At 40.1% G+C, this 22,008-nt stretch overlaps 2 protein-coding genes across 2 annotated transcripts; both read left to right on the top strand.

The window, feature by feature from the left end:
- The first annotated feature begins 1,656 nt into the window (after positions 1–1,656).
- Positions 1,657–16,353, top strand: LOC122396114 (protein gooseberry-like). Its single transcript, XM_043394240.1, has 5 exons — positions 1,657–1,717; positions 8,798–8,936; positions 9,216–9,505; positions 14,520–14,933; positions 15,462–16,353. The coding sequence occupies exons 1-5, from the start codon at positions 1,657–1,659 to the stop codon at positions 16,049–16,051; spliced, it is 1,494 nt and encodes a 497-aa protein (XP_043250175.1). The 3' UTR covers positions 16,052–16,353.
- A 2,449-nt stretch (positions 16,354–18,802) lies between these two features.
- Positions 18,803–20,068, top strand: LOC122396355. The gene is made up of 3 exons (XM_043394666.1): positions 18,803–19,123; positions 19,209–19,292; positions 19,590–20,068. The coding sequence occupies exons 1-3, from the start codon at positions 18,883–18,885 to the stop codon at positions 19,598–19,600; spliced, it is 336 nt and encodes a 111-aa protein (XP_043250601.1). The 5' UTR covers positions 18,803–18,882; the 3' UTR covers positions 19,601–20,068.
- Positions 20,069–22,008: the final 1,940 nt, after the last annotated feature.

Genomic DNA, 22,008 nt, shown 5'->3' with positions numbered 1-22,008 from the left:
CTGGCAGAAATGAGTCTTATAAACAGTACTCCAAAAGAGAAATCGTTCAGAAACCTGAATCAACGACATGACAGCACCAAAAAGAATATGTTAGCAGCATTTAATAATTTTAAATTGTCTAAATAAGAACAAAAATATTCTGTTAAGAGGAAAAAGAAAAAGTAGCATCATCGGATATGGAGAAGAAATAAAACAGCATATTTGAAGGAGATATAGGAATTTATGAAATTTAGTAACGCAGCGAGCAGTGATAATTTAAACAAATATCGAGAAAATCATTAGACATAGAAAATTAGCATAGCAATCAACGTGTTACGGATAGTTTGTTGAGCTGTTAGCGCAGCAGAACGGCTTTCCAATTTCCTTGATCGAGAAAGGTTTTTTTCTCTTCGATTTCGTTGGCCAAACGATTTAATTGTTCACAGTAGCGGTCAGCATTTACTGTTTCTTCCGGTTCTAAGAGCTCGAAACGGGGCACACATAATATTATACAAAATTGTTATTTACTTTCTTCAACCCTTAAGTGGATTATTGGGGCCTCTGCAAGTTTAAAATAATAATTATTTAATACATGTCAATGTAATTGTGTAAGTTTTATTGTTTTAAATGCTTTAAAGGAAAGTTGATTTCCATTTACCAATTTAATAAAAATTAAGTCCAGTTAAGGGTGTTCGAACACTTTCATGACAAACTATACATGGTCAAAATCTTATCGTCTCATATTTCTACCCTATCTCGTAATCCTCCTCTACTTGTACAAACGAATAATTAAAATATTAACATAGTTGAAAAGTATACAGCCTGGTTTCAACCCACGAAAAAAATGTCCATATAATTGAAAATGATATTTTTATTCTCCGACCATCCCCATCGAAGCTGGATCCCGCCCTGGTCTCGGTTGGCAAAATAGCGCGCGAAAATCGTCGGGGTATCCCCTACCAAAGCGGTATCCAGAAAAAGGAGCATTCGTCCCAACGACAGCATGGTCTCCGCGGGCCTCCCCCGCAGGCTTCCACTCATGCGCGGCTGGGCGTGCCTTTAGGGGCGCGACAAGGGAAGCCTCTCGGTGCATGGATTGGCTGACCAAGCCGATGAAACAGGTACGAAAGCGGCTGGAGCACGTTATCCTCGCCAGCTAACAGAGGCCAGCTTGGACTAACATCTCGACCAGGTTCCCCCGCCATCGGCTGGTCTCAGGAAGCACGCGATGGGAGTGGCCAAGCGTTAGTTACCTCGGTGCCGAGAGGTAGAGGAGGCTAGTCAGGATCAGGAAGCCGACTGTCGAGGTTCAGCCAAGTTGTCGAAGGACTTCGGGTTTCGAGGACACAGGTGTCTGGCCGCGATCCAAGGACAGGGGGCTCGCGACGGGACTGGATCGCGTGCAGATCGATCCTGAACAGCGTGGCGCGAACAAGTGACCGATCCTGGAGGCGTCGAGTGACAGTTACTCTCGTTGGCGCGATCCTGATACCAGAGATCGCGTTCTACCTTCGATACTTGCGTACGTTCGGTCTCCAGAACTGTTTCGATCAGTGTCTATCGGTCTGGTGATTTAATCGTTTTGGTGAACGCGATTCTCGCAAGGGAGGGACACAGTGCTGTGACAGCGTTTGTTGCGTTTTGTGAGCGGAAAACCGGTAGCGCTGACGCGCTGAGATGACGGTGACCACTAACTTTTCGATGATGCGACCCTGCTTCACTGGATACCCCTTTCAAGGTGAGGGTTGCGTTGGATCAAAAGTCCCTACACCTCGTTTTACAGATGTTAAAGATCTCGTCTCTGGAACAAGGATTTTCCAAACAGAGAGTAAACGTTTTGTTTAAAGAGTTAAACCTGGGGAACTTCTTGGGTAACCAGCGAAGTTAGTCCAAGCTGAAAGAAGGTCCTTGATTGAATAAATTTCTGATAGATTAAAAAGGATCTGTGAACGGAGAAATTTAAAAGTTCGTAGTAGGAAGGTGAAAAAGTTGGGAGGGACAGTAGGTTGCATTAGAATTGTGCAATATTCCGTCGAGGACCATTCAGAGATCAGAATTTTACAACCGACCTGGTGGCAGGAAGATCCTCCAGATTCGACCGACAGGATATCCTTAAGATTTTAAACGGGGCATTGATATATAACCTTACCTGACCCGAGAAGACCGGAACATTACCATTAATGACCACCATAAATAATGAAATTTGTCGAGTTTTGCCGTCGCTTTCGGGAAACTCGAAGTCGTGCTCGTTTCGACAGTTTTTTTTCGTCGAGGTAAAAAATTTGTGGACTCGTCTGCAAACCCCCCCTCGACTTAACTTTTAAGATTACTTTGTAGCCAAAGAAAATATTCCTCAATCAGTCGTTTAAAAACAATTATTGCACCGTGTAATGTTTGCACTGTCTATTTGAATACTTCATTAATCATCGTTTCCAGTTAGTAGTGTCAATAGTAAGATATAGTTACGCATCATTAAAATTTTCTTATCGATACTGCCGCCCCGTTTTCAGTTTCCACTCTAATGGCGAACGAAGCAATTAGAAAATCCCGTATTTTTGCAGTTATTCTGCAGAGTTTTTTTTTCGTAAACCATCCGGAAATCGAGAATCGACCGAGTAATCGTCGAGTTTGTTCGGTATTGTCGGTTTCCGTGGCCGGCAAATGTCCGGTGCCGACTTCACCGAGCAACTCTCCACGAAAGTTTCAAGAATAGACTTCGTGACCCTCGTTTATTACCTCGTAAATTTCAATATTCTTCCGTGAAGTCGACTTTCCAACGTGTCCCCTCGATCGCGACGACCTCGAGTCCGTTGAAAATTATTTAATTGAACGTCACATTAGAACCGTGCTTCGAGCGACAAATTATCGGTTAAAATATCCTAATATCCGTGTCACCCGTATCGGTTTTCTTTATATCGTCCTCGGGTCGCGATAATTAAAAATAATCAAGGAACAGTGTATTCAAACCGTGAAGAATTCCAGAATATGTTCACGCCAATCTAAATAATTACCGTAGTAAATAATAGTAAACAGTCCCGGTGGAATTTCATTCCAAGCAATAAGGGACGATAATTAGACAGATTGGAAACGAAGTTAGAAGCAATTCTAATGCAAATGGGTACTCCGTATCTGAATTTTCCATTTACATTTGTTGCTTATGCGCTTCATGGATCATCATTTGTCACTGTCCGGCATTACGCGTCGAGCGCGCGAGTTTAATTGCAGCCGACAATTAGTCAACGAATCGTTTGTGCGACTTGTATGCAAAATGGAAGCGTTTAACGCTCGTGGAACGTGTAATTAAATATTCCTGGAAGATTAATAATGTTGCGGGCGCGTTTCTCGCAATTACGCGCGTTGCACTTTGCATCGGGTATCGTTAATTATTTTACTACATGTTGAAACGTTAAGACGTGAGAAGCAGGAGGGAAAATCTCGGTTAACTTCTCGGAAGTTGCTTTCCTTTATCGACCGTTAATTGCAAAGATGGGCTCGGGTCCGAGCTTTCGAATCATTTTCTTAATTATCCTCCACGGGCGTGACGATTGCCAGTTTCCGACGATGCTAACGTTAATTAAATTTCAAATCTCGCGGCAACGCGATAAGCGATGTTACAGGAACGGCCGAAGAATGTAATTACGACGATAATCACCGTATTTAGAATTACAGCAGCAATTACAAACGTTCGTTATTTAATTCCTGTAGAAATACTGGTAGGTTAGTTTTTAAGTAATTACGTGTATATTGTGCATGAAAATAATCATTAACAATTCCGAATAAATCTGTATAATTAAATTTTCCAGCCTTGAAACATGACATCGTCGTTTATGAGATTGATGCGTGTCGTTGGTCAGTATCAATTTCAGTTTGTACTGATTTCAATTAATGAAACTTACCGAAAGTGTTTCGAATATCACAGAATGATATTTTCTTCTAAATATTTGGTAAAAATGAAAGAGTTGGTACGCTTCTTTGAGACAAAACAAAGGGTACACTTTTCACTTTTACTACTGTAAATAAAACATACAATAAGCTTTACGTGTATGTTAAACGCGAGAAAAGAAAATGGCGCTGCTCTCATCCGTAGCGTGTGCAGTACCCTGGCGGTAGAGTTGGGAAAATTTTAGTCACGAATAACAAACACCTATAAATTTCGTCATTCGCTGGTTTTTCACTAATAATAATAATTAAATAATTAAATGGTAAATTCAGAAAAAACTCAGAGAGCACAAGGGGAGGGGGCTAACAAAAAAATTTCGAACAAAATTAGAGAAGTCCAATTTTTAAGATCGTTAGCCATTAGAAATCGCTTCGATTGGAATTCAGATAATAGATTTCTCTGATCAATGAAAGAGGGGGGTTTTAAGCCCTTTTAACCCCCTCCTCCACGTATCTGCTTCTGAACGTAGTATTAAAGGAAATTACAGCTAACGCGTCTCTGCAATTTGCACGAACGCTTTGGCTGTACCGAATAACATTCAGTTAATATTTTACGATTAGAAAATTACAGACGTCGTGACACAATTTCTACGCAAGATACCAAATAATGCATGGCGGACGCCACGTCCATTTTGAACTGAATCTGAATTTTACTATTTCGCATTCCAATGCAATTTCTGCGTTCTCGTATCTGCAAATTCATTATTTCTCAGCGTTGTTAATTTTACAAGCTCGCTCAATATTAATATTCTTATAGTTATTCATTAAAAACTAGAAATTTACAACTCTGAAAGAATTTGACGAGCTAGAATCAATCGAGTCTGTTTCTCGTATCTTTTAATGCATTATGAACACAATCTGGCAGTCTTATTTTGAGTAATTTTCAAAACGACCCAATAATCTATAAAATAACAAAAGAAAATTGATTCGAAAAGGTATATGTGAATTTGAAAGGAAAATTTCTTGCAATTGGACACACAATAATACATATCAGAGTGACTGGAATATTAAACTGTGAAATAATTATAGAATCTTATTATCGTTGACAATAGCTTTTGACAAATATAAAAATAGCGTAACTTAAAAATTACCATATCTAAATTTGCCAGGTTTAGTTGATAACATTACTATATTTCCACTTACACTTGAATTTATATTCTCGTAGGAAATCTATATTTTCCAATAATTATATTTTTTACCTACTTTTTGAAAATGTATGTCTCGAGGAACATGCGTTAAATGTAACTTATGTCACGCATGCCTAGTTAGAAAACTCGTGACGCGAAAAAAGTCGAGCGAATTAGCGAAACAATTAGCAGCAGTTCTTTCGAGTACGGAAGGTTTTCGAGAAAAAATAAAACCGCGACCATTATCGCGTTCCGTTGTGGGTTTTTCGGGCCGTCGCGTCGTGTGCACCCGAGCCGGTGCATAACTCTGGTTATGCAATCGAGCACGGATTCTGCGCAATTGAAATCACCGTTTCGCTTATTTATTTTTATCCGTCGCTCTCGCCTACTTTTTTTTCTTTTCATTTTCGTTACGTGAACGACTCGCTTATTCGGTCCGTTCTTTCGTTCGTTCTTCTTCCCGCGTCAAGGTGATACGATTTCTCGCAGATCACCGTGGGAAACCGATCAGTATCCAACCAGCAACAATGTTTAAACAACAACGGAACCATCGTTTGGTAAACCAAATACAATTTCAAACTGCGAACAATCAAAGAAAAGATCGAACAATAATAAATCGACACAGACTTGGACACCACGAATCAACACATTCTAAAATGACTGAATGATTAAAGTGGGCACTAAATGACGTTGAATCGTGCAAAAAAAATTACAATTTTTAAAGAAACAGGAATCGTGCAGAATTATAAAAACAAAACCGAATTCTCATCCTTTTTCCCATGTAATTCTGAAATTTTCTGCCAGCAACTTTTACTATTAAAAGCGAGGAAATTTCATTTGTTCCAAATTAATACCGTGAATGTTCTGCAATAATGCTGCAGAGTGTTTTTTATTGAATTTATCGTTTCGACTTCGAGGAATGCGCCAAAAAACACTTGCCCTCAACGGATAGTATTGCATTTTAATTGCAACAACTATTTAGCAATCTTTATCAAAAGAAATTTCTTTATTTCGTTAAAGCTTAAGAACAAGAATACGAAAGATGAAAATATCGTTTTCGATTTTATTGTTGAATCTTGGAAATTTGTTGTATCAAAGTTCTATCCAATAAGCGCTTCAATATCCAAAGAAGAGACAGATATATTTTATAAATCATCACAATTTATTCCTTCTGAAAATGGCCTCAAGCGGGTGGAATAAATTTCTTGCAATAACCGACGTTTCATAACGAATGTTTTCCTCGTGACAGGCATAACACCTTCGTTGTTCGTCATTCGAATTTATTCCGAGTTGTATATAATATAGATTTCTTCGAAACTAGAATTGCGAAACTTACGTTAAACGGTATTTGATAAAAATCAATCGCTGGGAGAAAAACAGGGAAAACCGCAACTTCGTTGCGAAGATCGCGAAAAAATTACAATTGCTCGAAGTCAACTCGACCGTGTGAATATTTTTTTTTTTTTAATCACGGTAACTCGCGATTGATTATTGCGAGGCGAGTGGATCTGGCGCAGGTATCGTACGGTGTCGAATAATTAGTAATAATAATTCTTTATTCTTTTTTTTTTTTGTTTTCGTAACGTTTCGCATCGGCGAGCAGAGTTTGTGCTCGATCGTCGCCGGGAGACTCCGTTTTTCCTTTCATTACTGCGTTACAAAAATGAGTCACACGCGTATCAGAGGTTTTTGCGCGTTCGATCGCGATCGATCCAGTTACCGTAATATTTGTCACGACTATTTAGTTGGAAGTTTGCCGTTTCACGCGATCGAGGAAAGAACGCCGCTGTTACGTTCGAATTAACACTCGTGTTTTTTAATTCGTTTCAAGGCTTTCGAGGAAAACGAAAAACCCGTCGCTCAAAACTTTGATAAAAAAATCTGGCTTCATCGTCGAACGGGGGCCTGGGAACCTAAATTCTGGGACATTAACAAATTATAGTAGTCGAGGAATTAAGGAACAGTTATCGAGGGAGTTGCTAATAATGTTTCTGCAAATTCTAAAATCGTTCAGAGGTCAAAGTACATGTCTAGATTCTTTATAAATTAACTTAACTTAAAAATAGATAAGGCTGATTAGTTGATAACGTATTCATCAGTAAGCATCCTTCCTTATTTTTAAACATCGTTTTCCATGTTTTCGAGAAAGTATGGTTAGTCTTATGTATGAACGTTTAATGACCAGGCTTGGAACGTTCACCTCGTCGACGCAGTTCAAGGAATTGGCGGAGATGACTCCGCGAACAATATCGAGGGAAAAGTAGCGAACATTAACGAGGGACTACTGTACTTGCAGCAGAAGCGTTACCTCCACAAACCTCCAAAGCGAGTAACATACTCAACATACTCTCGATTAGAATACCGTGCCATAACTTGATAATCCGCAACAAATGAAACGAAACGAACTGTTACGCAGTCTGATAAATTACGACCTGTGTCAGGCATCGAACTATACGAGTAGCACGGACAGAGACAACCGGTGATAGAATACACGATGAATAAATCGTGTTGCATAGTTGCTTCGAATTCGATTTTCGTATACATTAGGCAGTTCCCCTCCCCGGAGAACTGTTCAATTATTAATATGGAAAGATATCCGATATAAACCATTCGTTGCTAGTCAAGGTAAAAATTGTCCTTCAATTATGGATATTTCTTCGCAATTTCAGAGTGATTGCTTTCAATATTAATTACGATAACTTAAAATCTGTCTAGTCCCCGTACGGGGTTAAGAATAAATCTTAATTGTTGTAATATTCGTCGATGTTTACATCGCCGTGAGCTACCTCTTGCCCAAAGGCCTGTATTTGAGCGGAAAGAGCGGGGCAGAAGTTCGAATTAAAAAGGTGGAATAGAAAATTGCAAGGCAAATAGTTCGTTCCGATCATAATCGCATGACGTAGATCGCAGTCAGCCAGGCAAATTATACGCTATCAGTGTTGCGTACGTCGTAAACCCTTAGATTCATTGGTCTTATCGTTATTTATGGGACCATGTGCCAGCCAATAACTCTTTCCTTCTCGGCTGCCTCTCTTTCTTCCTCCTTTCCCCTTTCGTCCTGTTTCCCCTCGACAAGCAGGAAACACGTCGAGGTGAAGGTGGAACGATAAATCCAGGTTTCTCTTTATTCTCCATCGAGTAACTGTTCTCTCGCCTCGTTCGCGCGCGGAAACAAAAGGATCCGCGATTTCGTAAGTAGCCTTCGATCGACGAGCCCGTGTGCTCGGAAAAACCACGGATCCTTTCGAAATCGCCTGAAGCAAGGGGTTGGAACAGGAAAAAAAATTCCTTAATCGATTTCTGCCATTGAAAGAAAAATTTAATTGGTAAATTTCGTTCCTAATATTTATTCACCATTTTAATGGCTACTTCCACGTTGCAATATACCAAATTATTTTCCTTATTTTTGTACGTAGAATTAGCCCCTGACACTTTCTGTCATCTGAAAATTCAACTCGTGTCCATGTTTTTAAATTATATTTTCTGAAGCAAGGGTTGACGGTGCAAGACAATTGGAAACTTTGTTCCCTTTAACATCTAATCTCAGAGAATTAATTTTTTTTGGTTCCTCAGTGAAAATTTTTCGAATTGCTTTAATCGTTAAATTCAGTTCGCTAAACGAAGGAAAGTAATTTTCAAAATTTCCTCGTAAGGATTGATAAATCCAAAGTTCGAAGTTCTAATCGGTTGGGTAAACGTTTGTATGTCTGGTAAATGAATCCTGTTCTGATTTCGACTAATTTCTGACGCAGATTTGGGATCGATACCAGGTCAGGGGCGCGTCAATCAGCTCGGCGGCGTCTTTATAAATGGACGCCCGCTACCGAATCACATTCGTCTGAAAATCGTCGAGATGGCTGCTGCGGGTGTCAGGCCTTGCGTTATTTCAAGGTAAACAAGCAATATTTGAACTCAGAATATATAAAAATATCATTGAAAAGTGGCTCGAAACATATTAACCTTGCAGCACATATAAGAACGTCTTACATTTCTATTTCAACTTTTATTTATACTTGTTCTATTATTATAATCAGTATCATCGAATATCGTATATTATTTACGATAACGAGTGCTATAAATCTGCGATGCATCGAACCACTGTATTTCTCGTTTCCGGTTCTGTTGTTCGTGCAAAAAATTAGACCTAATTGTTGTTTTCCACTTGAACAGGCAGTTGAGGGTGTCGCACGGTTGCGTCTCGAAAATTCTAAATCGATACCAGGAAACAGGAAGCATCAGGCCGGGGGTGATCGGCGGTAGCAAGCCGAGAGTAGCCACGCCGGAAGTCGAGGCCAGAATCGAGGAATATAAGCGCGACAATCCGGGTATATTCTCCTGGGAGATTCGAGACAGACTCATCAAGGAAGGAATCTGCGACAGGACCAGCGCACCGAGTGTTTCTGCGATCTCCAGGCTCCTCAGAGGCCGCGATCCCGAAGACGAGACGAAACTCGGCGATGGTAAATTTCACTTTCAATAATCACATTTTATTTTCATTTGAAATCTCTCTATCCGATTCGAAACGTTAATTTATTCATTTCGTGCCCCCTTAGAAACTCAATTTAAATGCTACCAAACTATTTGTAGAAATTAATACGAGCTTGCTCGAGGGTTGTTATCTTCGATCATTTATTATTTTTATATTTAATAAGAACTGGTACATCTAGAATTAAACACAATTTTTAAAAAGGCGAACAAGATCCAACGGACCAAATAAAACTTCCTTCATTAATATTGAAATTGGAATTATTTTAATCAGCCCCCGGGGTCGACTTGCAAAAATCCACGCATTTCCATTTAGACTTTCGCCTTTTGAGATTCAAGTTTCTGGTCGGCCGCAAAATTGCATATTAAAATACTGCGACGTTTTCGCGAACGCTTTGACAAAAACTTCTTCGATCGAGAGCACGCTGGGCTCGTGTCTTTTCTCGGCCGCTCTGACCAAGATTGATGATCCACCTGAATCAGTGAATCAGCCTCTCGCAAATATTCCCGTGGCAGCGCCATCGTGCAAAATTAGATTATAACAACACACCGGCTCGTAATTTCGTCCTCGAGGCTCTCGTTACGCGAGGTCCCTCCAAATTGAATCGGCCATCTTTTTTTTTTGCACCACCTAATTTTCTTCCGCCAGAGTTTTGTTCATCGTGTTTATATAAATGATTTGATTTACAGTCGATATTGTTAACCGAGATAATATCGTTTCGTGAATAAATTTTTAAATCGTGCGAGAGGATCTCTGGATCCTCGAAGTGACGTTGATATTTGAATTTTCGAAATGGAAAAATTCGACAAAAAGCATGTACGCGATAAAAGCGACTATTAGAGTAAAACAGCATCCTGCGCGGGTAATACTCGATCCCAGGGGAAATTATAACGCTGGGAATTACGAGGCAGATCAAAAGTGGAGCTTAGCGGAGTAGTTCGCAGTTAATTCGCTACTCGAAGCTGAAACTTTGCACCGTGACTCTTTAATCATCGCGGAGGATTCGAAAAAGTGTTTCTTAGTTACCGTATACCGACTTCCCCCCAATTTATTTTTAACTTTAACTCGACCTCGCGATACAAAGATTTTTCGTTTGAAATTGCCGCGTTTCCCAGCGATCTCGAGGATCGATAAAACGTTAACGGGGGCCGTTTACAAAGTTCCAAGCTTACAATGTTGTTTCACTTGTATCATTTACCTGGGGCTACAGTTACGTTTCGCTATCGATCAAAAACTGTTCTGGACACGTTTAAACTCTCCACTCTGGTAAAGAGAATTGTTCGCCGGCCCGAAACAGGGGCTTTCCATAACTCGTATTATAACGCGTATTATTTTGTGATATGTATGGAAGTTGGAATAAATTCACGGTGATTCAATGGGAGATTATCGAAGCAAACTAACTCAAAAGGATTCTTTTTAAGAGCGGCTAACAACACGTTAAAAAGATTTACTCCATCCATGTGTCACGTGTACTGTATTTCAACTCGTATGTAAGAATTTTTGCCTTTTATCGAGTCGATTCGCCCTTCCACCTTCGGTGCATTGCTGAATGTACAACGTAATAGCCGCAACCGATCCTGAATAGGAAAATTGAGAAGTCGGACTTAGTAGCAAGCTTGCTCGACGATGACACGCCCCATCAGCTGGCCGTTAGACCACCAAGGATTCGAGCAGGATCTGAAAAAACGATGAATGAATAAATTAAATGCTAGCGCATTAATCAGCCTCGCGTTTCTCGATCTTAGAAATTACCGGTTCTCGTTCGCCGCGGCGAACAGTCGGTAGCCGGCCCCGGCTCTGTAATTTTCTCGCCGCCCGGTACATGCCCACGTGCACACGACCGAATGTTCGATAGGTGGTATCGGGATTCACGAGAGGATCTGGAAATCCTTCGATCGAACGGTCCTGCTCCATTTGTTGCAAGTCAATTCAATCCTCTATCGCGTAACGCAAGTAATGGGGGGGAAAATATTCATTGTTCTAGGTCAGAATTAACTCGTCGAGTGCCAAATTATTGTTTGGTTTCCTTTTCGAGATTGTTAAACAGGAAAAATAATTATGTTGTAATATTATAATATTCAGGCATTCGATATACGAGTAACAGTATATATATACTGTATACTTCTGTAAATATAATTTTTATGGAAGATATAATACTTCGAGTCGAATTAGATGGAAAGAAGGTGTAAAATGGGAATATAGTAATTATGGTAGATAGAAGGAAATATATTGCAACCACCATTACAAACGAAGTCTTGCTATTTAAAATATAGTTGTTAAAATTACCATGAATCTAATCGATAAGAAAAAATTGAATGAAACGTGTAAGATATTGCAACAAACGCGGAGAGTTTCTCACGATTCGGTTTCGTTTCCACCCCCTTAACGACAAGACAAATGAAACTTGTACCGATGGCAGTGGTCCGCTGTGGGATCGTTCGAGAACTCTCGCCGGCAAAGATGAAAGAGCAAAACGAGAAGAAACTGCCCTGTAGATTTGTAAGTCGATCAGCCCGATGGTCGGCCGCCCTTTCAAAACAAAAAGAGGAGGGCAAAAACAACGGAGGGGTGAGAAACTTAAAAAGGGCCCACCGACCATTGAACGCTTTTGGTTGTCAAACCACCGAGAAAATACAGTTCTTGCGTTGCTCTGTCGTTCAAGGAGAGAAACGAACTTCTAAAAATTGCAAACAAATAATAATAATAATTTATTCGATTTCCAGTTGTCGAAGAGATCGAATTTAAGAGTCTTCTATGTTACTGAAAATGATAATATAACGCAAAAATAATTGATAAGGGGTTAAAAGAAAAACCACACGTGTCGTGTCTTCATCGATGTCTTCCGATCCACGTTATAGGATCGCGTCGAACGAGCAACCTAGTAATCTCTCAACCCCTGGCGGTAATGTCGGGGTTCGAAAGTTTGGTAATTACTAGCCGGTAGCGACCGCTTAGTCCCATGAAGGTTACAATTTTTGTCGTGATTTTGTGAATTTACCGGGTTCGTCTTCTACAAACCATTTAAACGGACCCAAAACTTCAACGAAAGAACGATTTTTCACAGTTCCCAACTATAGAAATTAATTAAGGGGTTGCTGTTCCATGCACACTGACAAAAGTATTGCCACAGGATCAACGTTTATTTTGAACGCCCTAAACTGGTACAAAATTAATAACAAATAATTTAATATTTTATTCTCAGCCTTCTAGTGTTTTTTTTAAGGCCACTGCTGGTTGAGTTTCATTAGTAATAATTTCTTTAAACGTTCATGCAACTCATTCCATGCATGCTCAATTAGATTTAAATACCACAATAACGAAACAGGAAATTTCTTACATTATAATTTTCCATTCTTTTCCTGTAAATATTTTTTGGTATTTATAAGCATTATATCGTCTAAGATGAAATCTTGAGCCACTAATATTATAATTCACAATTTTCCAATAACGTGCAAGTGTCCAAGTACATTTATTAAAATTTTGTCAAGAAACGTTCCCGTTCTAAAGAAGTATCACTTTTTACACCGACAATATTTGTGAATTTGCAATTCCGAAATATCCATGAAAATGTTTGGTCGTTGTTGGGGCGTTCCAGCAGATCGGAGGATATAGTCACCCCGATGATAACAATAATAGTAATTAAGAAAAGGAAGAAGGTGTTGGGAAGCGCGGAAGCTCGCGAAACGACCGAAACGAGCCGATGCAAGAAAGGAAAAGGAAGAAACGGTCCGTCCGGGAATAGAGTCCGTGTCGAATGGGCATCAACGCGGGGCGTCCCGGCGTCAGGCGTCGTCGGCCGATTAGTCGCGGCCCGTGTAAAGCCACTCGACAATTTCAAGACGCACCGAGGCCATCGGCGGAAGAAACAGGCTTCGTTCTTTTTTTTCCTTTTTCTTACGCGCGTGTGTCGTCCGTCTCTGCATTTGCAGGCCGCGATGATGAATCTACGATAATCTAAAAATGTGACCGGTCTGCGGCTTTTTGCGTTTCACCCTCTTTCGAATTCCTCGCGCGAACGAGGAGAAACGCTGTCACGAGAGGGAAAATAATAGAAACAGTCGCGTGTCCGGGAATTCATTTTTTAGCCGCCTCGAAACAGGAGTCTCTGTTTGTCTGGATAAGTGTCGGGGATGGAAACGATCGAATCGGTTGAATTCGCCACAGGAGCGTGTAAAAATCACGACACGCCCCTGTGCATGAGTTTCAAACGTAACATTTATGCTACGATAGCCATTTTTTAATAAAACAATACAGAGAGGGAATGACTCACGAAAAAAAGAGCCTTGCAAACGAATCGAGTGTGAAATAACCAATGCGACGCGAGCCGGAGAGCGGTTCCTTTTGAACCCTGGCACGGCAAAACAAACCATAAACGAGGACGTGTGCGTTCGCCCGGTGAGACGGGGTTAGGCAGGTGACACGAGCATGGGGAATTAATAGTCGTTAGACACGATCTCGTAATTTGGTCCGCCTTATCCATGTATTGACACCCCGTTATTTCTCGACTTTCTGTTATTTTGTTGCCACGTTCCGCGGCTCCGATAACCAGCGGGATGTTAACGCAAAACAGGCAGGAAATTTAGCGTTGTGAATCGCTCTTTCCTGCCTCATTAAGACGCCGGTACGAGAGGTTGAACCGCCATGAAACAGAGAAACATCGAAACCCAACTTTACCTCAAAGTAGAGCGAGGAATTTAAAAAAAAAATCTATCGATATTGAAAAATATTTCTTCATCTTTCAACAAACAAGTCAAACTCCTCTGTTAGAAGTAAATACACTTGATGGTACTTCTATCGTTAAAGATTGTCTCATCCTGAAAAATAATTTTACCAAATATTTGATAACATCTACTTTATTGCTCGAAAGAATCATCTCCTTCCTAATCCTCGTTAACTAGATCTCAGATAATAAGAGACAGGGAAGTGCTAGACCATCCACTAAATAACTATCGTTAAAAATAAACATCGAAGGTTCGTTCCGCTTCCAGGCAAAACTAGTTCCGGATCCGACTGCGAGAGCGAGCCGGGAATCCCGTTGAAAAGGAAGCAGCGTAGAAGCAGAACGACCTTCACTGCCCACCAACTGGACGAGCTCGAAAGAGCTTTCGAGAGGACCCAGTACCCGGATATATACACCAGGGAGGAACTAGCGCAGAGGACCAAGTTGACGGAAGCTAGGATCCAAGTTTGGTTTAGCAACAGAAGAGCCAGACTCAGGAAACAGTTGTCGTCGACCACGTCTGGCGGTTACGTCAGTTCGGTGGCTTATCCCACGGCCTCCTACGTTCTTCATCCCCCGGGGGCGCCTCATCCTCACGCTGCAGCTACAGTTCCTCCAAGTCATCCACACCCCCATCCTCATGGACAGTCTCTGCCAGACACTACGTTCTCGTCCAGCCAAGGTGAGACAATTTTCATCGTCGAACGAGACTTCTAAGTTGCATTCTATGCCATAAGAGCATTTACAACGTTTTGTGCCTTCTATACTGTTTCATTTATAATTTAACAATATTAGAAATCAATACAAAGCAACAAAACAAGTAATATCGTTACAACAGTTGACTGAAACTTTGATTAAACTTTGGTAGAGAATTTTAGCAAATCATTAGGTGTTTTTCCTCGTTGCTTTCTAAACAAACCCTTCAAATGGTTTCCAAGTTTCATTCTCGTAGTTTGAATGTTCTGGTTTTCCTGAATTTTTTGTTCTCTTTCTCCTTGGTCGATAATTTATTTATTTACTTTCACATCTTCTTGCTCCCGTTTCAATTCACTTTTCTTGGCGTCAGGTAAAAGAGTTACTTTCAGAATTATTTTGTAAATATTATCAAAACTAGTAGATGGCTGCACGTCTGATGTCTTTCTTACGAAACGTTGCAACGCTTTGTTACTGTTGTTCGAAGAATATCCCGATTAATTGAAGTTTCTTTCAGTTCCAGAGCTATACTCCTCGCATCACAGCACGATGTCTCATCAGCTGACGCCGGATTCGGCTCGTTTACCTTCTTCCGTCGGTTCTACTGCTAGTTACGGTTTGCCACCATCGGTAACTTACCCAAGCTCGCTTTTACCTGCAACGTCCTCGACCAGTATGAGCCACATGACCCACCAGGGATCACCTGTGGCACCTGCGTCTTCGTCGGCTTACCAGCAACCCAGCAGCCATCAGCTACCACCGACCCCCAACTCGTTGGTGACTATGATGGGACCAAATTCAGGCAACTCGAACCCATCGTCCGATCAGTTGACCTCCTCGGATCTTCCGATAAGCTCGGTGTCGCCGGTGCAGCAGCAGCAGCAGCAACAACAACAACAAACTAGCCAAGGTAACACATCGCCCTCGTGGAACCTTCCAATCTCCAGCGGTAGCAGAATCGGACTGCCCAGTCCACCCTCGAGCCTACAACAACCCCACGTGCACCCCTCTCATCCCCATCAGGCTTTCGCTAGCCATTATAGCGCTCAGAGTTTTCAGCAACCCCCTAGACCAGCACCTCACCAACCTTTTTATAGTTGGTACTGAGATGACGCGTATGTCCAAATACAGTGGAACCTTGGTTAACAGGCTTCATCCAAAATCGAAATAGTCGAATGGTGGAATATCTTATAACGCAACTCTGCCAACTGACTTGGTTCGAAACAGTTCGAACAGTCTCGTTTTCTTTCTTATGCATTCAGAGCTCTGAGTACTCGTATTTAAACCCTCAATTGATAGAATGTAATCATTGCAATAAATTTTGACAGTATTGGAAAATGAACCAGCATACATAAAAGTACGAAACTGCAGAACATCGAGGCAGATAATTAATTAATTTACATGCAAAGTACAAATCTGCTATCGTAGAAATTATCGTTCCTGAGAAGAGTATTGATACAAACCTAATTACCTATGTAGTTAAATAAGAATTTTATTCTACCAATTGGGGGTTAAAGGAACCACCAAAGTAAGCACAGGCGTATAGCTATTGATAATAAATACATATTCGTGGATATAAGGTTTGAACGAATCGATCTACAGTAAAATAACAATTAAGGTAGTTCGATGAATCGGTGATACCTGTAAAATATTTGATTATAGTTCTGATTACATGTCTGTGTACTGGAAATTCACAGAACCAATATCACTGTCATTGGTGTTCTACTATATTTACGAATGTTTGAATTGTATTCGACTATGTTTTTGGCATACATGGCCGTCTGTTGTAGATAATAGACAGTCTGTAGATGTAGTTATTTATTTAAATATTCTATGAGAGGCAACAATCGAGAATGAAAATGAAATTCTGTGTGTCGTATCGTATGTATGAGCAAAGGACTGAACAATGTAAATTATTATAGGCTATAATCGAAGTACGTTTAACTATATTAATTTATTTTAATCTTTCATGAGAAAAATTAAAAGGAAATCGTATTTACATTTTGGTAAAGATAAAATGTAAAGGAAATTGTCAATTATGAAGAAAACATTTTTTTAGTAGCCATTCACTTCAATTTTTCGTATGGAATCTTATAGAATAGTATTAAAATTCGAATCATGAAAGAAAAGAATGTTTTATACAAAAGAAACAGAACTTAAATGACAGTTTCTTTACAATTCGAAGAACTGGTGTAAACAATGCCAATAAATCCACTTAGTATTTAAGTTTTGAATTTAGGTGAATAATGTAATATCGTTGTGTAAAAGTTAGAATAATTGTCTTTGTAAAAATCTTCCTTGTCTCGGGGACGAACGGGTCCAGTGATTGTATTTATATTTGCAGTCTAAAAATGTAAGTATTAAAGTAGAAATTGGCAAACACTGTCCATGTTTGAAGACAGTTTGCAGGCAACTGTCATGAAAGTAACGAGAGAATTTGTCACTTGTAAAAATTGTACATTTTCTTACATCATGTAGCTTAAATTAATACTGTAGGTAGTTAATTGTACAGTGTACATATTTACTTCCTTTATTCTCGGTTTTCGGGTTCTCCTTCGTAATGTTCTACTATTATGTTCTGGTGTGTAATACAGTGCGACCAAAAATTTATTAAAACTGTAAATAGTAGGTAGTTCTTAGGTTTGCAATTTCGATTAAGAATTTTATTTCGAACGTTTAGCGATAATTTTCTTATAGAGCAACTAAAATAATCAATTGATCGATTAACGATAAACTGATGATCGAGCCAATATTTAGTTATCAGAGATGCTATTAAATTGAAATTAGTAAATCGTTGGTTTAATTCTCGGACGATAAACCTGGGTCGTAACAGACCCATACTAAAGTCTCGTATTTCGGAATGAATTTCGTGTCCAATTATTTGCTTCTTTCCACGTGTGTATTATTATTTTGTAAGAAGGGAAGAACAAGGAAATATATTTACAATTTATGAATAATATTTATTTTAATTGTCTCATTTATTACATTGAATTTTTATTTTGCATTGTTATCTCCTTGTCCACTGAATCTTCAACGTTGCGATTGATTTTAGTCTGGAAGAGTCCCAAAATCATAGTATATAATCGTTCTCTAATTATTAGGTTATTTCGAGTATCTGAAAATTTGCTTTCTGCACAAAACTCGCTCGTTTTATCGTAACTGGCCAACGCCCATCAGAAACAATGTTAAGTATCGGTTAAAAAGTGACACAGGTTCGTCCACCGAGGGTTAAATACGAGTCAATGGAAATTAATAAATTATGAATCATGAGAAACACTGTCTGCTCAATTGTAAATTTTTAATTTCAACTTTAAAAAAATTTTACTGTATATTATTATGATATTTCAACGAATACATGTCGTATTAAATATTCTTAGGAATGCGCACGATCTATAAATAAAGTTTTGAACAAAAATATGTAATTACAAAGTGCCGATTAATCGAGTTCGAGCATCACATCATGTCTTTTCTTGTTTAGCAATCAATGACGAATTTCGTTTGTTCCCTAACCTCGTAAAGTGAAAAAAAAACCCCATAAAAATGGTCCAGTTTTCAAACGACGAAACGTGGTAGTACTAGAGACATTTTTGGGATGTTTCAAGGATGAGGACAAGTTTCTTTATAGTCCTTAATCTTTAATAGCGAATCTAGCTTCTATAATGTTGAATATGATTCCCATTAATCCTATAAATTGTGTTCATACACTCAATTATACCAAATTGATTTGGTAACACTGAGTGCAGGGAGTTTCGGCTAGTGAACTTAAAATGGCGCTCACACGCCAAACCATTGGCTAACGCCATCGGCTTAACGCCATCCGCCATAGAACGTGTCGAATAATCTGACTCAGAACTGGCATCAAACGCTATTTTTAATTTACTTACATTCGACATTTTACACGATCGTTCTCGTCAAATAAAACCTAAATTGCAAACACCATGGGACGTAAAAAATGTGAAGTTATGGGATGTACACTGGAGAGCACGAGGCTTCGAGCATTTCCCAACATCGTGACAGAAAGGGAACGTTGTTTAAAATGGATAGAGGCATGCGGCAATCCAGAATTGTTGTGCAAGAATGTATATAAGGACAAGAAAATTTGTGACGAGCATTTCGAAAGTCGCTTTAAATTACAAAGCCATTTAAGCAAATCGGCTGTACCTACTCTTCATCTACCAGGTATGTATACATATAAAAGACTTGTAATAAATTATGCATTGGCAGATAAATTGTAATAACTTGTGGATGTATTATACATTTACAGAATACAGAGATTTGAGCATTTTACAACAGAGAACAATTGAAACAACAGAGACAGTGGTAGTTATGAATACAGAAGTACATACTGGTAAGTAAATATGAAAATATATACCTATAAGATACACATGTTAATAAAATAAAATTCATAGTGTCTAAAGATTTTTGAGACATTTGTGTGCTAGCATTGTTCAGTTCTTAATATAGAGGCTTTTATGTTTAATCTATATTCATTTGAAAGTATTTAAATGTTTCGCAAGCATGGTGTTAATAGTATCCGGTAAACCTAAAAACCTCAATAATGAGAACCATTGTGTTTATAATATGAAATTGTATAACGTGTACTGTAATAATACATTATTTTTTTTTAACTTAAATTTTCCTACAGGCCTCAGCTGACCATTGCTGACCACTCCTGATACTTTTGACAATGTGTAATGATTGCTACTGACTGTTGCCAGCATCTGCTGATCTCTGCCTGCATGTGTTGGTCTTTGCTTGCCTCTACTGGTCTCCACTTGCTTCTGCTGACCACTGCTTGCCATTTCTAATACTTCCGACAACGTAAAAAGATTATTATTTGCTACTGCTTGCCTCTGCTGACCTCTGCCAGCATGTGCGGGTCTCTGCTTGCCTCTGCTGGCCTCTGCTGACCTATCCTGACCTATCCTGACCTATCCTGACCACTGCTGACAACTCCTGATACTTATGACAACATATAACGATTACTACTGGCTGCTGCCACCCTCCGCTGGCCTTTGCTCACCGCTACTGCCACCCACCGCTACTGCCACCCACCGCTGGCCTCTGCTCACGGCTGCTGACCACTCCCGATACTTCTGACAACGCATAACGATTACGACTGGCTACTGTCAACCTCTGCTGACCACCGCTTATATCTTTGACAACGTATAACGATTACTACTGACTACTGGCGGCCTCTGCTGGCCTCAGCTGACCACTACTGACCACCCCTGATGCTTCTGACAACGTATGACGATTACTACGTATTACTGCTTGTCCCTGTTGGTCTCTGCATGCCTCTGCTGGCCATAGCTGACCTCTGCTGGCCCCTGCTGACCACACCTGACCACTGCTGACCGTTGTTGCCAACTTCTGACATGATATATATGTATTAAAGCTTTGTATAATGTAAATCTATGACAATAAATGATATATTTCAAAGAATTCTCTGTGTTCTCATCATTCTTGCCTTCCTTTTCCTCTCCAAATCATTCCCATAGTTATAAGATACGTGCCATCTGTTCCCATATCATGTCCACCTGATGACAAAGTCTAAAACGAACCTAAAACCGCCACCGCCGCGTACCTGCTGCCAAAATCAAAAATTAACTTTCAAATTTCTCTCTTAAAAATTTTTGCCCGGAAAATTTCTAAGTACCTCGAAAAGATTTGAGGGGGGACCCGTTTAAATTTTGTCCTGAAACAATTGGAAAGTCCTGAAACAGCTGGAAAGTCCTGAAACAACTGGGAAGCCCTGAAACGCCTTGGAATTTTGGAAGTCCTGAAACAGCTGGAAAGTCCTGAAACAACTGGGAAGTCCTGAAACTCCTTGGAATTTTGGAAGCCCCGAGCCAGCTGGAAAGTCCTGAAACAACGGGAAAGGCCTGAGACAGCTGGAAAGTCCTGAAACGCCTTGGGATTTTGGAAGCCCCGAGCCAGCTGGAAAGTCCTGGAACAACTGGAAAGTCCTGAAACAACTGGAAAATCCTGAAACAGCTGGAATGCCCTGAAACAACTGGGAAGTCCTGGAATTTCTTGGAAACGTCGAAAATTCTTGGAAACCCTGAATTTTTAGCAAAGTTCTGAGTTTCAGGACTTCCTAGTGGGTTCAGGGAAACCAAGGAGTTTCAGGGAGTCTTATAACTAAGGTAATGATTTGGAGAGGAAAAGTAAGGTAAAAAATGATGTGAACACATAGAATTCTTTGTAATTATATCATTTATTGCCATAGATTTACATTATACAAAGTTTTAATACATATACATGATATCAGAAGTTGTCAACACTGGTCAGCGTTGGTCAGCAGTGGTCAGCAGTGGTCAGCACTAGTCAACAGAGGCCAGCAGAGGGATGCAGACGCATGCAGAGACCAGCAGTGACAAGTAGTAATAATTATACGTTGTTAGAAGAATCAGGGGTGGTCAGCAGAGTCCAGCGGAGGCTAGCCGTGGACAGCAGAGACCAGCAGCGGCAAGCAGTAGCCAGTCGTAATCGTTATACGTTGTCAGAAATACCAGGAAAGGTCAGCAGCGGTCAGCAGAGTCCAGCGAAGGTTGGCAGAAGTCAGTAGTAATCGTTATACGTTGTCAGAAATATAAGCGGTGGTCAGCAGAGGCTGGGAAGACTAGCAGTAGCCAGTCGTAATCGTCATACGTTATCAGAAGCATCAGGGGTGGTCAGTAGTGGCCAGCAAAGACCAGTAGAGGCCGCCAGTAGTCAGTAGTAATCGTTATACGTTGTGAGAGTTATAAGCTGTGGTCAGCAGAGGTTGGGAGAGGCTGACAGTTATAGCGTCTACGGCTATACACACAATAATGTTCAGGACGAGGTGGATGAATATTTGGTATATATTCCTTTATTTCTCAAAAAGTGTTAACAAATGTAACTAAACGTAAATCAACAACGTGTCTCCTCGAACTCTTCCGCGCGCGTTGTCCCAGCTACCTCATTGTAGCTAGAGTGGTCACTCGATGTTGGGAAAACCCTATTAATTCGCTGTCTGTCCACCAGGGGCATCACGGTGATGGCCGAGATGCGCCAACGTTCCGACTGGCGGCCACACA

This window comes from Colletes gigas, unplaced genomic scaffold, assembly GCF_013123115.1.
Source record: "Colletes gigas isolate AHSC1104 unplaced genomic scaffold, ASM1312311v1 Colletes_gigas_Sc00007, whole genome shotgun sequence".
Classification (NCBI taxonomy): domain Eukaryota; kingdom Metazoa; phylum Arthropoda; class Insecta; order Hymenoptera; family Colletidae; genus Colletes; species Colletes gigas.
The sequence above is the reverse complement of the archived record's forward strand: the minus strand, read 5'-3'. Positions and strand labels throughout refer to the sequence as shown.

Excerpts from the sequence above, each read along its gene's own strand:
- LOC122396114 (XM_043394240.1), top strand. The coding sequence starts at position 1,657 with ATGACGGTGACCACTAACTTTTCGATGATGCGACCCTGCTTCACTGGA. Across the intron at positions 1,718-8,797 it reads CACTGGATACCCCTTTCAAG|ATTTGGGATCGATACCAGGT; the intron begins GTGAGGGTTGCG and ends TTTCTGACGCAG. Across the intron at positions 8,937-9,215 it reads AGGCCTTGCGTTATTTCAAG|GCAGTTGAGGGTGTCGCACG; the intron begins GTAAACAAGCAA and ends CCACTTGAACAG.
- LOC122396355 (XM_043394666.1), top strand. The coding sequence starts at position 18,883 with ATGGGACGTAAAAAATGTGAAGTTATGGGATGTACACTGGAGAGCACG. Across the intron at positions 19,124-19,208 it reads ACCTACTCTTCATCTACCAG|AATACAGAGATTTGAGCATT; the intron begins GTATGTATACAT and ends ATACATTTACAG.